The sequence below is a fragment of the Carcharhinus amblyrhynchos genome, chromosome 8, assembly GCF_965287045.1.
Source record: "Carcharhinus amblyrhynchos chromosome 8, sCarAmb.v2.hapA, whole genome shotgun sequence".
Lineage (NCBI taxonomy): Eukaryota > Metazoa > Chordata > Chondrichthyes > Carcharhiniformes > Carcharhinidae > Carcharhinus > Carcharhinus amblyrhynchos.
Window position 1 is genome coordinate 33009401 of NC_137331.1, and position 12123 is coordinate 33021523.

Here is a 12123-nt window from a genome sequence, read left to right on the forward strand (position 1 = left end):
GTTTCTCACTTTCATTTGCGCAAACTTTGAAATGTCTCCACCACCATCATGTAGCATCAACTGGACTGCCTCAGCTGATGCAATGGACATAAATATTCTTAATACGTAGACACTTGCTGGCTATCACAAGTTAGCGACAAACAGCTTGTTCAATTCAGGTGAAAAGAAAATCTAATGAGTTTGTTGCCTGTAATCAAACACAAAGAAAAATGAAATAATATGAGTTCCCCACCAAATTCTCACTGCACTTCCATTAATAGACCACACAATCTTAACAGTTGCTAATGTAATTCTGCCTTTATTGACTTAGGTTCATTTACAGCTGTACATATTCACATATTTACATTTTCAAAATAGTGTTTCATATTCTTAAGCAGGACATTGCTGCCAGTATAGATTTGCATTTCCCAGTCATCTTATTTTATTTAACCTTGTATCACAGATACTGTAAGCTCAACAACCATGAGAATAATCAGTGCACGAAATATTTCACTGTCTTTTAAACCTCAAACCTCATGATTTTCATCTAATATTGCTTGTAATAATTCACATTTACACTGATCTTTTATATAACACCAGTAAGATTATTTTTTTCTGACGATATGCAAGACAAGATACAGAGTACACGTCCACTGTACATGAGGTATAAACAAAACATACACAGTAGTTAATGAAAAATGCAACATCTAACTCAAGCTGGGATGTCTCTTTGACATCACCCCTGAAGTTGGTGAACTTATTTCGAAAGCTGTGAAACTAATAAATGAGTTCTTTAACGGATGCACATTTAAAAAAAAACTTCATCAAACACAACTAAGACGACGTTGTGAAAAAAATGATAATGGTCACCTTACAACTGATGATCAAGTGTGTAACATGTTTAGGTACAACTGGGATATCTTCTATGATGTTCCATACATGAAAAATACAGTCAAGGTATTGTCGCGGTTTGACAAAAGTTCTAGAGTGGGCATGGGTAACAGGTGCATAACAGTGGTGCTTTTTAATGTGCACTTCATAATACATTTGCCTTGTTACTGCGTTGACCAATGTGCCTCTTAATACACCTGCATTTAAAAGTGTCTGCTGTAAATTCCTGCAGGGAAAACAGCGACGTCATTCACAATAGTACGAGCTCTGCAGGTGCCCATGACATCTCGTTTTTAATACAGTCAGCAGAATCTAAGGAGGCAACGAACAATGCAACATTTTGGCTGTCTTCACAGACTTAGCTTCAGTTGTGTGATGTTGCGCTTTTACTCTGAGTTCAAACGGATTCCCTGTTCACAGAATCAGAGCATCCTACAGTGGAGAAGGAGGCCATTTGGCCCATCAAGTCTGCACCGACCACAATCCCACCCAGGCCCTATCCTTATAACCCCATGCATTTAAGCTAGCTAGTCCCCCTGATACTACGCGGCTATTTTGCAATGGCCAATCCACCTAACCCACACATCTTTGAACTGTGGGAGGAAACTGGAGCGAACGGAGGAAACTCAAGCAGACATGGGGAGAATGTGCAAACTCCACACAGAGTCACCCAAGGCCTGAATTGAACCCGTGTCCCTGGCGCTATGAGACAGTAGTGCTAACTGCTGTGTCACCATGTCGCACCATTTATTTATTAAACTAACAAAATATAGACCTACTCCACCCCTTTGTAAGACGAGCAACGGACAGGATTTGCTGGCCGCACTCGCCCCGAAAATGGAAAATCCTGCCCGAGGTCAATGGACCTTTCCATGGTTTGCCTGTTCCGAGTCCCATAGTGGGCAGAACGGTAAAATTTGCCCCGATATGTCAGCGTGGCAGCACCTGCAATGGTGTATATTGCCAAGCCCCAAAGCTGGATTGGGCTAGCTTGCAGATGAGAAAAAGCTACTAAAGTTTGGAGATTTCAAACCTGACTCTTGCAAGTCTTAACATTTTCTAATGCAATGCCACCTTCACACAGCTAATAGCTGATAACTGGGGCTGATTCATACTTGCCTGAGACTCCAAATCTCAGGAGTGCATTACACCCTTGAACCCATCCTCTGAACAGTTCTCCCTCTTTGTTTATGTTACAAAGCTAGTTTTCTCTTTTGCAGTGATAAATATTACCATCTGAGGTTTCCATTGCCAGTTACTCCCAAATCATTGTTAGTCTTCTTGGGCAATAAGATTTAATTGTTTGTGTTAGGTGATGAAAAGGGTTTCTTTTAAAAATAAAATATACAGGATTCTGATACTAGCTACAATAGTATAGGCTGATAAGAGAGAGCTGTACTGAAAAATAATGCATCTTTTATTGTGTTATAACAGGCTTGTATGCATTATGCAATAGTTAGCCAGGACAGCTGTATAATCAATGGGGCCAGATGACATCAAAGCCAAAAGGCATAGCCTCAGTAAAATGTCATCTGATCCCTGGCTATTTGTGTAGCTGCCTTCGACTGACTCAGTGCCGTATCTTAAATATGTTTACGCAATACAGTAATGGCTGCTGTTACAGCATGCAGAGCCTCCAGGTACAGGGTAACCTCTGTCTTATTACCAAGTTAGAATATAATCCCTACAGTGCAGGAGAAGGCCAATCGGCCCATCAGGTCTACGCTGACAACAATCTCATCCAGGCCCTATCCCCAGAACTCCACATATTTATCTTGTTAATCTGACAGTAATTTAGCTTGGCTAATCTAACTACCCACACATCTTGGAGCACTAAGGGGTAAGTTATCATGGCTAATCAACATAACCTGCACATCTTTTCACTGTGGGAGAAAACCCACGCAGACAAGGGGATGATGTGCAAAACTCCACACAGTGGGTCACCCATGGTCAGAACTGAACCCGGGTCCCCGGCGCTGTGAGTCAGCAGTGCTAACCACTGTGCTACCATGCCACGTAATAGTCTTTACGGTGGTTGGGCAAAACGTCGGATAGCCAGTTAAGGGGGTGATCAAGATTCGCTCAGTCACCAGCCCACACAGACAGAGGCCTAATGGCAACAGAGTGGCAGAATTCTGCCCACCTTCCTACGCCAGAGGGCCCATCTGCAAAGAATCGAAATACAGGAGAAAAGGATTTTCACAAAACAACCAATTATATAAAAATTAACAAAATTCATCACAATTTCAATGTTACACAAACATAATAAGTTAACGTAGTTGCATTTGCTCTCTTAAATAAATCTTTAAATGAATAAATAGTTTTGGGATGGTGTGGATGATCGGTGAATTCTGACAAAGAACCCCAACACAAATTGAGATTTCTGCCTTTGTGTAACCTGAAGTGGTCTTAAGTTAGGGAAAGGGTCTCGTGTGACGAGAAATTCTACCAAACTGAAGGATTTAAATGCCCGCATGAGACCGGTGTAAGTTGTGTGCAAGTGTGTACGAAGGTTCCTTCTCAGGTGAGAAAGGATCAGGGTGAGCTATTTGGCTTTCTGTCTCTCTCTCTCTCTCCTGTGGTGAGTTTAGAGTAAAAGTTTCTCAGTTCTTCCACCTGTCAGCAGAAAAGGGGGCTGTCTTCCTGCCTGTCGCCCTCAAACTCTGGGACTGTCTGGTCCGAATTCAGGCTCTCCTGATCGGGCTGCTGTGGCTGGTTGGCGGCTCGGAACCAAGGGTGCAGCAAGATCTCACCGGCTGCCAGTCTCTCCGGCGGGTCCCGTCTCAGCAGGCTGCGGATCAGGCACTTGGCTTTGGGGGAGACACTGTCTGGAATGCAGAAGTGGCCTCGGCGAATCTTGCTGAACAGGGCGCCGGGGTCCGAATCGTGGAAGGGGTAGCGTCCCACCAGCAGGGTGTAGAGCATCACGCCCAGACTCCAGACATCAGCGGCTTTGCCAGAATAACATCCACTCGTGTTCAGTATCTCTGGGCTCACGTAAGCTGGACATCCATGCTTATCGGACAGGGAATCATCCTTGCCTTTCAGAATGTGAGCGTCCTCCAAGCTCTCCAACCTCAGCCTCGTCCTGTGGGACAAAAGCGAAGACATGATTAGTGCCTGCCTAGGGAACATAATGCACTGTCAGAAAACCTAGGCCCTGTTCTAGAGTGGATCTAAACTACCCCATCATAACTGTGTATAAAACCCCTGAGGTATCCTGTTCTGAAGTGAATCTAAACTTACCCATCTCACACTGTATAATAACTCTTGATGATCTCTGTTCTGGAGTAAACTTAGACTTTTCCCACCCCAGTGTAAGCAAAACCCGGAGGAACACGGTTCTAGAGTGAATCTAAACTACCCCACACTGAGGTAGATGCTGCTCTAGAGTGGATCTAAACTATCCTATCACACACTGTGTATAAAACTCCTGAGGAATCCTGTTCTAGAGTGAACCTAAACTATCCCACCCCACACTGTCTATAAAAACTCTGAAGAGCCCTGTTCCAGAGTGAATCTAATCTACCCCGCCCCACACAATGTATAATAACTGCTTGCTCAGTCTGATGGCCAATATCCTGAACAAAATAGCTTCAAACTAAGCCACATCCATCCTAATGCACAGTGGGGACAAGTCTCCTGTCGTCATAATGCTGACTTGTATGTTTTTATTTGAGGTCAAAAGTGAAATCCAGCTAACGTTATTCACCACACCCTTCAACATTTGCTCAATATTCATAATGCCCCAATTGTGACTGCATTCTTAAGTTTGAGGTAGTTACGAGGCAGCATTTTGCATACTGTTCACTGCAATGAAATTACATCTCCTGGAAATTAAACGAAGGGTTAATGTGGGGGAAAATACATACACATTATAAAATATTATGATCAATCCTATTTTTATGATTTGGAACTATTTATGTGCTTTGCTTTGAAGAGGGCAGATCGATTGCAGGGGTTTATGTCCTATTTCTGAATCCTGGAGCCGTGGAAAGGGCAGAACCCTCTGCTCTCCTGTTTAGTAAATGGAAAACATGACTCATGCAGCCTGCTCTGTGTGTGTGTGTGTGTGTGTGTGTGTGTGTGTGTATTATAGTCCCTTACGACATCAAATCAATAAACACCTGCTTTGACACGGAGAGTACCTTCAATTGCAAAACCACCCCATGTTGCCAAATCTGCAGCACATGATGTTTTAAAAAAAAGCCTTTCCAATGCCTGCTGCAAAGAAAAATCAGCACAGGCAAGCAGTTTCACATTTACATTCCCAACTCCTGCATCTTCCCAGCTTTAAAGGATGTCAGAATAAAATAATGCAACCTCTTGCTGCAGGAATATTCTCAGATCTTGTGAATCAAATGTGGAGTTTCACATCACCCAGGGGCAGGCCACACATGCCAGTGTCAATCCCTCCACTGGCCTACGCTCCGGTTTCCTCCCACAGTCCGCAAGATGTGCTGGTTAGGTGCACTGGCCATATTAAATTCTCCCTCAGTGTACCCAAACAGGCACCAGAGCTTTTCACAGTAATTTCAATGCAGTGTTAATGTAAGCCTACTTATGGCTAATAAATAAACTTTAAACTCTTCACCAAACTTAACATTGATGTGGAGATGCCAGCGTTGGACTGGGGATGGGCACAGTAAAAAGTCTCACAATACCAGGTTAAACTCCAATAGATTTATTTGGAATCACGAGCTTTAGAGCACTGCTCCTTCATCAGGTGAAGGAGCTCGTGAAAGCTTGTGATTCCAAATAAACCTGTAGGACTTTAATCTGGTGCTGTGAGACTTCTTAAAATTAACCTCACGAGCATATTCTGTGTGGTTCATGTTTATAAACTGCACTGCAGATGGCAAAAACAAACATGCTGCAGCAGTGAACTGGGAAACCGGAAAGACAAAAGAGGATCTCTAAGTAAGGCTAACAATCAGAGCAATTGCTTCAAAACATATATATATATATATAAAACTGTTCACTTCAAATGTCGCTGCAATCCCATGGTTCACCAGCCATCAAAATCTGAGTGCAAATGTTAACTACAATTTTAAAAAAGTTTAATATTTCCATTAATAGTTTACTTATTTAAAAAAAACCGCAGATAATACTATTTCAGTAAACCTGCACTTGCCCAACACACACTCCATAAATGTTTGATAACCTTGTGCAATACGTTTTATTCCGCTGTAATAAACTGTTTTGAAACAACACGTTAGTCCACTTTTCGAGATCTTGTCTCTCCACATTTCTGCACCCAGTGCAGCATCATTTACATTCTTAATGTAATGGGGGCGGGCATGGTGACACAGTGGTTAGCACTGCTGTCTCAAAGCGCCAGGGACATGGGTTCTATTCCCAGCTTGGGTCACTGTCTGCTTGGAGTCTGCACATTCTCCCTGTGTTTGCGTGGCTTTCCTCAGGGTGCTCCAGTTTCCTCACACAGTCCAAAGATGTGTGGGTTAGGTGCATTGGCTATGATAATTTGGCCCTCAGTGTCAGGGGGATTAGCAGGTTTAGTATGTGGGTTTACGGGGATAGGGCCCGAGTGGGATTGTTGTCAGTGCAGGCTCGATGGGTCAAATGACCTCCTTCTGCACTGTAGGGATTCTACGATTGTATAAAAGGTGCAAAAAAATTATTTAAGGGATAATTTTACAGCGGTCAACACTCATTGCAAAGGTTGATGGGGGTTTGGTGGGCCAAGTGTCTGGAGACGTCTTTATAACCCAACTATGTATTAAATATACTTTTACATTTGTTTAAGTATTGAACACAAAATGAAGTTTGCACTATTTGGTGAGATTTGATATGGGCGGTAACCCATTTTCCACACATTTTTGGCAGATTCATTAGTGCATTTGCAGCTTTTATCTGTCAGCTACTAATCATTACTTTTCAGTCGCCGAGGTAGCAATTCTGTAATTGTGCATCTTAAATAATTCTCTTTTAGCGTGGCTTCCGGGGGAAACAGTTGAGTCTTATTTGAGAATGGGACGTGGAACACAATACTTGTGCGCTCCGTCACTCGCTTTCTCACTCAATTATTTACAAAGTGTATTATTAGGGCATTAAAATCCTGTAAAAGGAAACTGTACTAAACCCCTTCCCATGTCACCCGTCTGGATTATATTACAATTACACCGCAGTCCATTAAGAAAAAAGAAATACATTCACGGTAATCGCAGCCTGAGAATCGATTCATATTTGTTTAGTTGACACTCAGGCTGAGTCCAGAGGAGGATGGGTGAGTTTAATCGCATTATTAAATGGGTTACTCCCCAGAATGACATCACATGGTTTTAGCACTTGGCGCTGCCCTCCCTTTCCTCCAGACCCACCTCTGCTTGTCGGCGAAGACGAACTTCCTGAGTTTGAGGTCCCGCAGGACGATGCCCGAGTGGTGACAGTGAGCCACGGCGGAGACAATCTGCTGGAAGAGCCGGGCCGCCTCCTCCTCGCCCAGCCGCTTGCAGCTCCGCATGTACAAGTGCATATCCCCATGGCCCTTCTCCAGGAACACGTAGCACCGCCGCTCGCCCAGGATAATCTCCTGGATCGCAGTGATGTTCTCGTGGGCTGGCATTTGCAGATAAGGTCCAATTTCATTCCTGTAACTCTTGATGTCAAAAACCTGGGGGGGTGGGGAAGAGACACACACACTCACATAAAATGTTACCCTAAAAACAAATAACATTTTGCCCCCCAAAAAAAATACAATTCAGCCCCAAAAATATAAAATTTTGCCCCAAAAACAAAACTTTGCCCAAAATAAATTTTGCCCCAAAAACAAATAAAATGTTGCATTAAGCAGCATCGAGCCACTTTGAACTTTTATAAATGGAAATCTAAGGACAGACTTAGAATCTAAGCGGCTGGAGCTCAGAAACAAATCGATAAAACAGACAAGAAAGTTTAATGAAAAGCAAGAAAGCTATCCAATATTGGGCAAGAAATGTTAACTCTCCACAGGTGTTGAATTTTTTCCACTTTTTTTCTCGCAACAAGTTTTGGCCTCGCAGTGACCTCTATCTAATCTCAAATGGTGCAAAATAAAACAGACATACATTGTTTGCCCAACAAGATTTTCTTTGCAACTATTAAAAAGTTTTGAGATGGTCTGACTTTATTCTAAACTCTCAACAGAGTGCAAAATGAAACAAAATGCAGATTTCGCCCAACAGAATGAACTGTTCGCTGAGGCTTGGGGAAATCTGTGTGTGTGCGTGCGTGCGTGCTCGGATTCCTGTTCAAGCCAGGCTGTGAATGTCTTAGCCACACACGGTGGCAGCACTAACTGGAATCTCAGGGCTGTGCAAAGTGCAAATCCAAAAACCTCACAAGTTGCTCACAAACTCCCACCCTTTTAAACCCAGTCCCTGGGGGGTCACATCCACTTTGCAAAGTGCAAATAAAAACATGCCTGCAAATAATAAAAATGGTGCCCACCCAACCCTGAAACAAACAACAGTATGACTTTGCAGAGATTCACTCTTCCACCCCGTTACCTTGCAGACGAATTCCTCGCCCGTCTGGCTGCTGATGGCCCTGAAGACCTTGTCCCTGTCCGGGCTCTGCAGGAGGATGTAGCCGCCGATGCGAGCCGTCGCCTGCGAGGTAGCCGGGCAGCTCTCGGCGGGGCCGGGGGAGACGGGTGAGGAGGGGAGATCGCCGCTGTCCGGGGGGGAGTCGCTGAGGCGCGGACACTTGGCAGCCGGTTCGTCGCCCTCCAGCCGCTTCTGTCTCCAGCGGCGGGGGATGGGGCTGGCTCTCCGCACGGTTAAACTCATCATCCGCTTGTGTGGGCAGAGGGGAGCCACGGGAACGGGGGAGATCAGCAAGATTTGCCAGGCAGGAGCTGGGGAAAGACGCAGACACACGCACAGAGACACACAAAAGTTTTCTTCTCTCTTCCAGCCTTTCTTTTTCTGGTCAGAGTTGGAGTCCAAATTGCAAAGTACGGCCGCAGCGTTAAGCACTTGCAGAAATATTCATTGCACTCCCTCGGTGGCTCAAGTAGCGAGCTGCCTTCCTTCCCCGCCTGGAACAAAGAACGATTCTAAACTGACTGGTCCACAAATGGGTTTGCACAACTCCAATGCATCCGCCTGTTTAAACCCCCCTCCCTCTGTAGTAACTCAGTGGAAGGCTGCAAGGGGAAGGGGGGGAATCGTCATCCTCTTTTCCTCTTGTTCCCCCACCCCTCACTCAGTATCCGTTTTCCTCTCTCGTCCCCCCTCCCCGAATGAAGGTCACGACTCCTGCAGAAGATCCTAACTTGCTTGCAAGGTGTTCGCTACTGCTGCTGCTGTTCTCTCTCTCTCTCTGTCTGTTAACAAGCAGTCCGGACGAACATTGCAAAACTTTAGCCCCTTTGAGTTGGAATGGGCTTCGTAGGTGAAGATTTCTTGGAGGACAGTTGTCCCTGGTTAAAAGTTGCAGTAATTGGTAGAGAGTGTGTGTGTGTGTCTCTGTGGAATGCAGGCTGGGTCACAGTGTGGCTGAATATAACAGTCTGGGAGATTGCAACATCACACACTCAATGAGAGTCAGCCGGAGCTGCCAAAGAGCACCGAGAACACAATAGTTTCACTGACTTTTTACCTGCACCAAGGATTAAGTCGCCTGCTACATTTACCCAATCTGCAGTCTGTGAACCCCACAGAATATCTAAATGAAAAGAGAAAATAATAATCCAAAATGAAACAAACTTTTCACTCCCACTTCCCCCGCCAACAAAAAAATAAAGGCGCGTTTATTTTAAGAAATTCTACTAATTGAGGTTGAGGAGTAAATAGGGTAGCAAAAAATAGTGATGTTTGAAAGGGGGTGCATGTTAAGGTCACAAGTGTTACTAATTATATCCGAGCTTTCAAGGTAAACCCGTTTTTCTGCTCACTGAATTTTGCAGATGCCCATTTAACCTTTTATGTATTACGGTAAAAGGAATTCGATCCTCTCCCTCTATCTATCCCCTGAATACAATTCATCAGCATCACATGGGCTGGCTGGTATGACGCAAGGTTCCAGTCTAGGCAACTCTGTTTGACGTGGAGGCCACTGTGCGAATTATCATTAACTCAACACCTCCAGTAGCTTATTTCAACAGCAAATATATCCCTCCATTCACCCCCACCACTCCCGCCGCCCCGCCCCCCCAACTACCCCGCAGATTGCAATGAGATCCGAATGACATTCCTCAGCCAACACAATCGCTTTTGGCCAGGATAAAGCAAAAAAGAGAGTAAATCTGATGTATGTTACCACTTCAGTCTCTTTCTCTCCCCCCACAGTACAGCTTCAATAACTACGCTCAAATAAAATTGCCACTGAGCAACATTAGGAGGAGCTATCCGGACGGGGCTCCAAAAGCTTGCTCATAAGAGGTTTCAGAAGTGCTAAAAACAAAAAGGATGGTAGAATCTGAAACAGAAGATTCATCCAGACACCAAACGTGGGCTCTATTCTCTCTCTCCACAGATGCTGTCAGACCTGCAGAGATTTTCCAGCATTTTCTCTTTTGGTTTCAACTTAAACAGACAGCGCTGGAAAAGAAACTCAGTAGCATTTGTAAGGAGTGAATTAAACTTGCAGAATCATAGAATCTCTGTAGTGCAGAAGGAGGCCATTCAGCCCATCGAGCCTGCACCGATAACAATCCCACCCCGGCCTTATCCCTGCATAACCCTACGTATTTATCCTGACACTAAGATGCAATTTAGCATGACCAGTCAACCTTACCCTCACATCTTTAGAATGTGGGACGAAACCAAAGTACGTGGAGGAAACCCACGCAAACACAGGAGGAACGTGCAGACTCAAGACAAACAGTCACCTGAGGCCAGAATTGAATCTGTGTCCCTGGTGCTGTGAGGCAGTAGTGCTAACTTAGTTTATTTTAATAAAAAAACTTTGGGAATAGCTTTCAAATGGGAAGATATTATAAAACAATATGTATAACATCATAATATAAAATAGCCCCATTGGCTTATGTATATTATATAATTAATCGATATAGTAATAGATGCTTGAACCATAAAATCCCTACAGTGCAGAAGGAGGCCATTCAGCCCATCAAGTCTGCACCAACAACAATCTCACCCCAGGCCCTATCTCCACATATTTACCCTGCTAATCTCTCTAACCTACACTTCCTGGGACACTAAGGGACAATTTAGCACGGTCAACCAACCTCACCCACACATCTTTGGATTGTGGGAGGAAACCAGAGCATCTGAAGGAAACCCACGCAGACAGGACGAGAATGTGCAAACTCCACACAGTCACTCAAGCCGGGAATTGAACCCGTGTCCCTGGAGTGTGAGGCAGCAGTGCTAACCGTGCCACTCAATATCTAAATATCTGAAGATCATCCTCCATGTACAGGCAACTTCTTAAGAATAACATGAGTGAAGCACCCCAGGGCTCAGCATCCCTTCCCAAATTTAGCCCTTTCTGGAAAGGCATGGGTGAAACTGTCATTTCAAAAATTGCCCACACATTAATTATTTCAATATTTGAACGGATGGGGGATCTACCCACAGACTGTTCACCTTATGACTGGACGCATTTCATCAACTATCACAGCAAGCGATTACTTAATAAGGTTAATTTTTGTTCCTGTAAAACAGGTATCTAGATACAATCGCATTCTCTGTTCTGTCAAGTGGTATAGGGTCTACAATCATTGATACAGTTTAGTCTGTGTTCATTTTTGAATAGAATAGGATGGGGAAACTCCCGTGCGAAGTGGAACTCAGTAAGTAGCTTTGATAAGAATGTATTTTATTGCATCAGCATGTGTGACAGCATAAAGATAGCCATACCATGAGGGCAGCACAATGGCACAGTGGTTAGCACTGCTGCCTCACAGCCCCAGGGACCCAGGTTCAAATCTGGCCTCGGGTGACTGTGTGGCATTTGCACGTTCTCTGAGTATTGGAGTGGGTTTCCTCTGGGTGCTCCTGTTTCCTCCCACTGTTCAAAGGTGTGCAGGTTTGGTTGATTAGCCATGCTAAATTGTCTGTTAGTGTCAGGGGATTTAGGAGGGTAAATAGGTGGGGTTACAGGGATATGGCTGGGGAAAGGAACTGTTGTCAGAGCAGACTCGAAGGCGGGTTAAATGTACAGGATTCGATGGGGGAGTGAGCCTGGGTAAGAGCATCTGTATCACTGTAACCCCGTACATTTACCCTGCTCATCCCCCTAACCTTGACATATTGGGATACTCTTGGGCAATTGAGGATGACCAAT

The 12123-nt window shown here is 44.4% G+C and overlaps 1 protein-coding gene across 1 annotated transcript; it reads right to left on the minus strand.

Annotated features, from left to right (window-relative positions):
• Positions 1-282: 282 nt before the first annotated feature.
• LOC145346505 (tribbles homolog 1-like) lies at positions 283-9943 on the minus strand. Its single transcript, XM_080193850.1, has 3 exons — positions 8379-9943; positions 7212-7504; positions 283-3958 (listed from the first exon to the last, which is right to left on the minus strand). Exons 1-3 carry the CDS (start codon positions 8661-8663, stop codon positions 3490-3492), a joined length of 1047 nt encoding a protein of 348 aa, XP_080049976.1. The 5' UTR covers positions 8664-9943; the 3' UTR covers positions 283-3489.
• Between the last annotated feature and the right edge of the window lie 2180 nt (positions 9944-12123).

What these genes read in the sequence shown, in the direction of transcription:
- LOC145346505 (XM_080193850.1), bottom strand. Translation starts at nt 8,663, where the DNA reads ATGATGAGTTTAACCGTGCGGAGAGCCAGCCCCATCCCCCGCCGCTGG. An exon ending in GCGAGGAATTCGTCTGCAAG is followed by an intron (nt 7,505 to 8,378) that starts GTAACGGGGTGG and finishes CCACCCCCCCAG; the next exon opens with GTTTTTGACATCAAGAGTTA. An exon ending in GTCTTCGCCGACAAGCAGAG is followed by an intron (nt 3,959 to 7,211) that starts GTGGGTCTGGAG and finishes TTTGTCCCACAG; the next exon opens with GACGAGGCTGAGGTTGGAGA.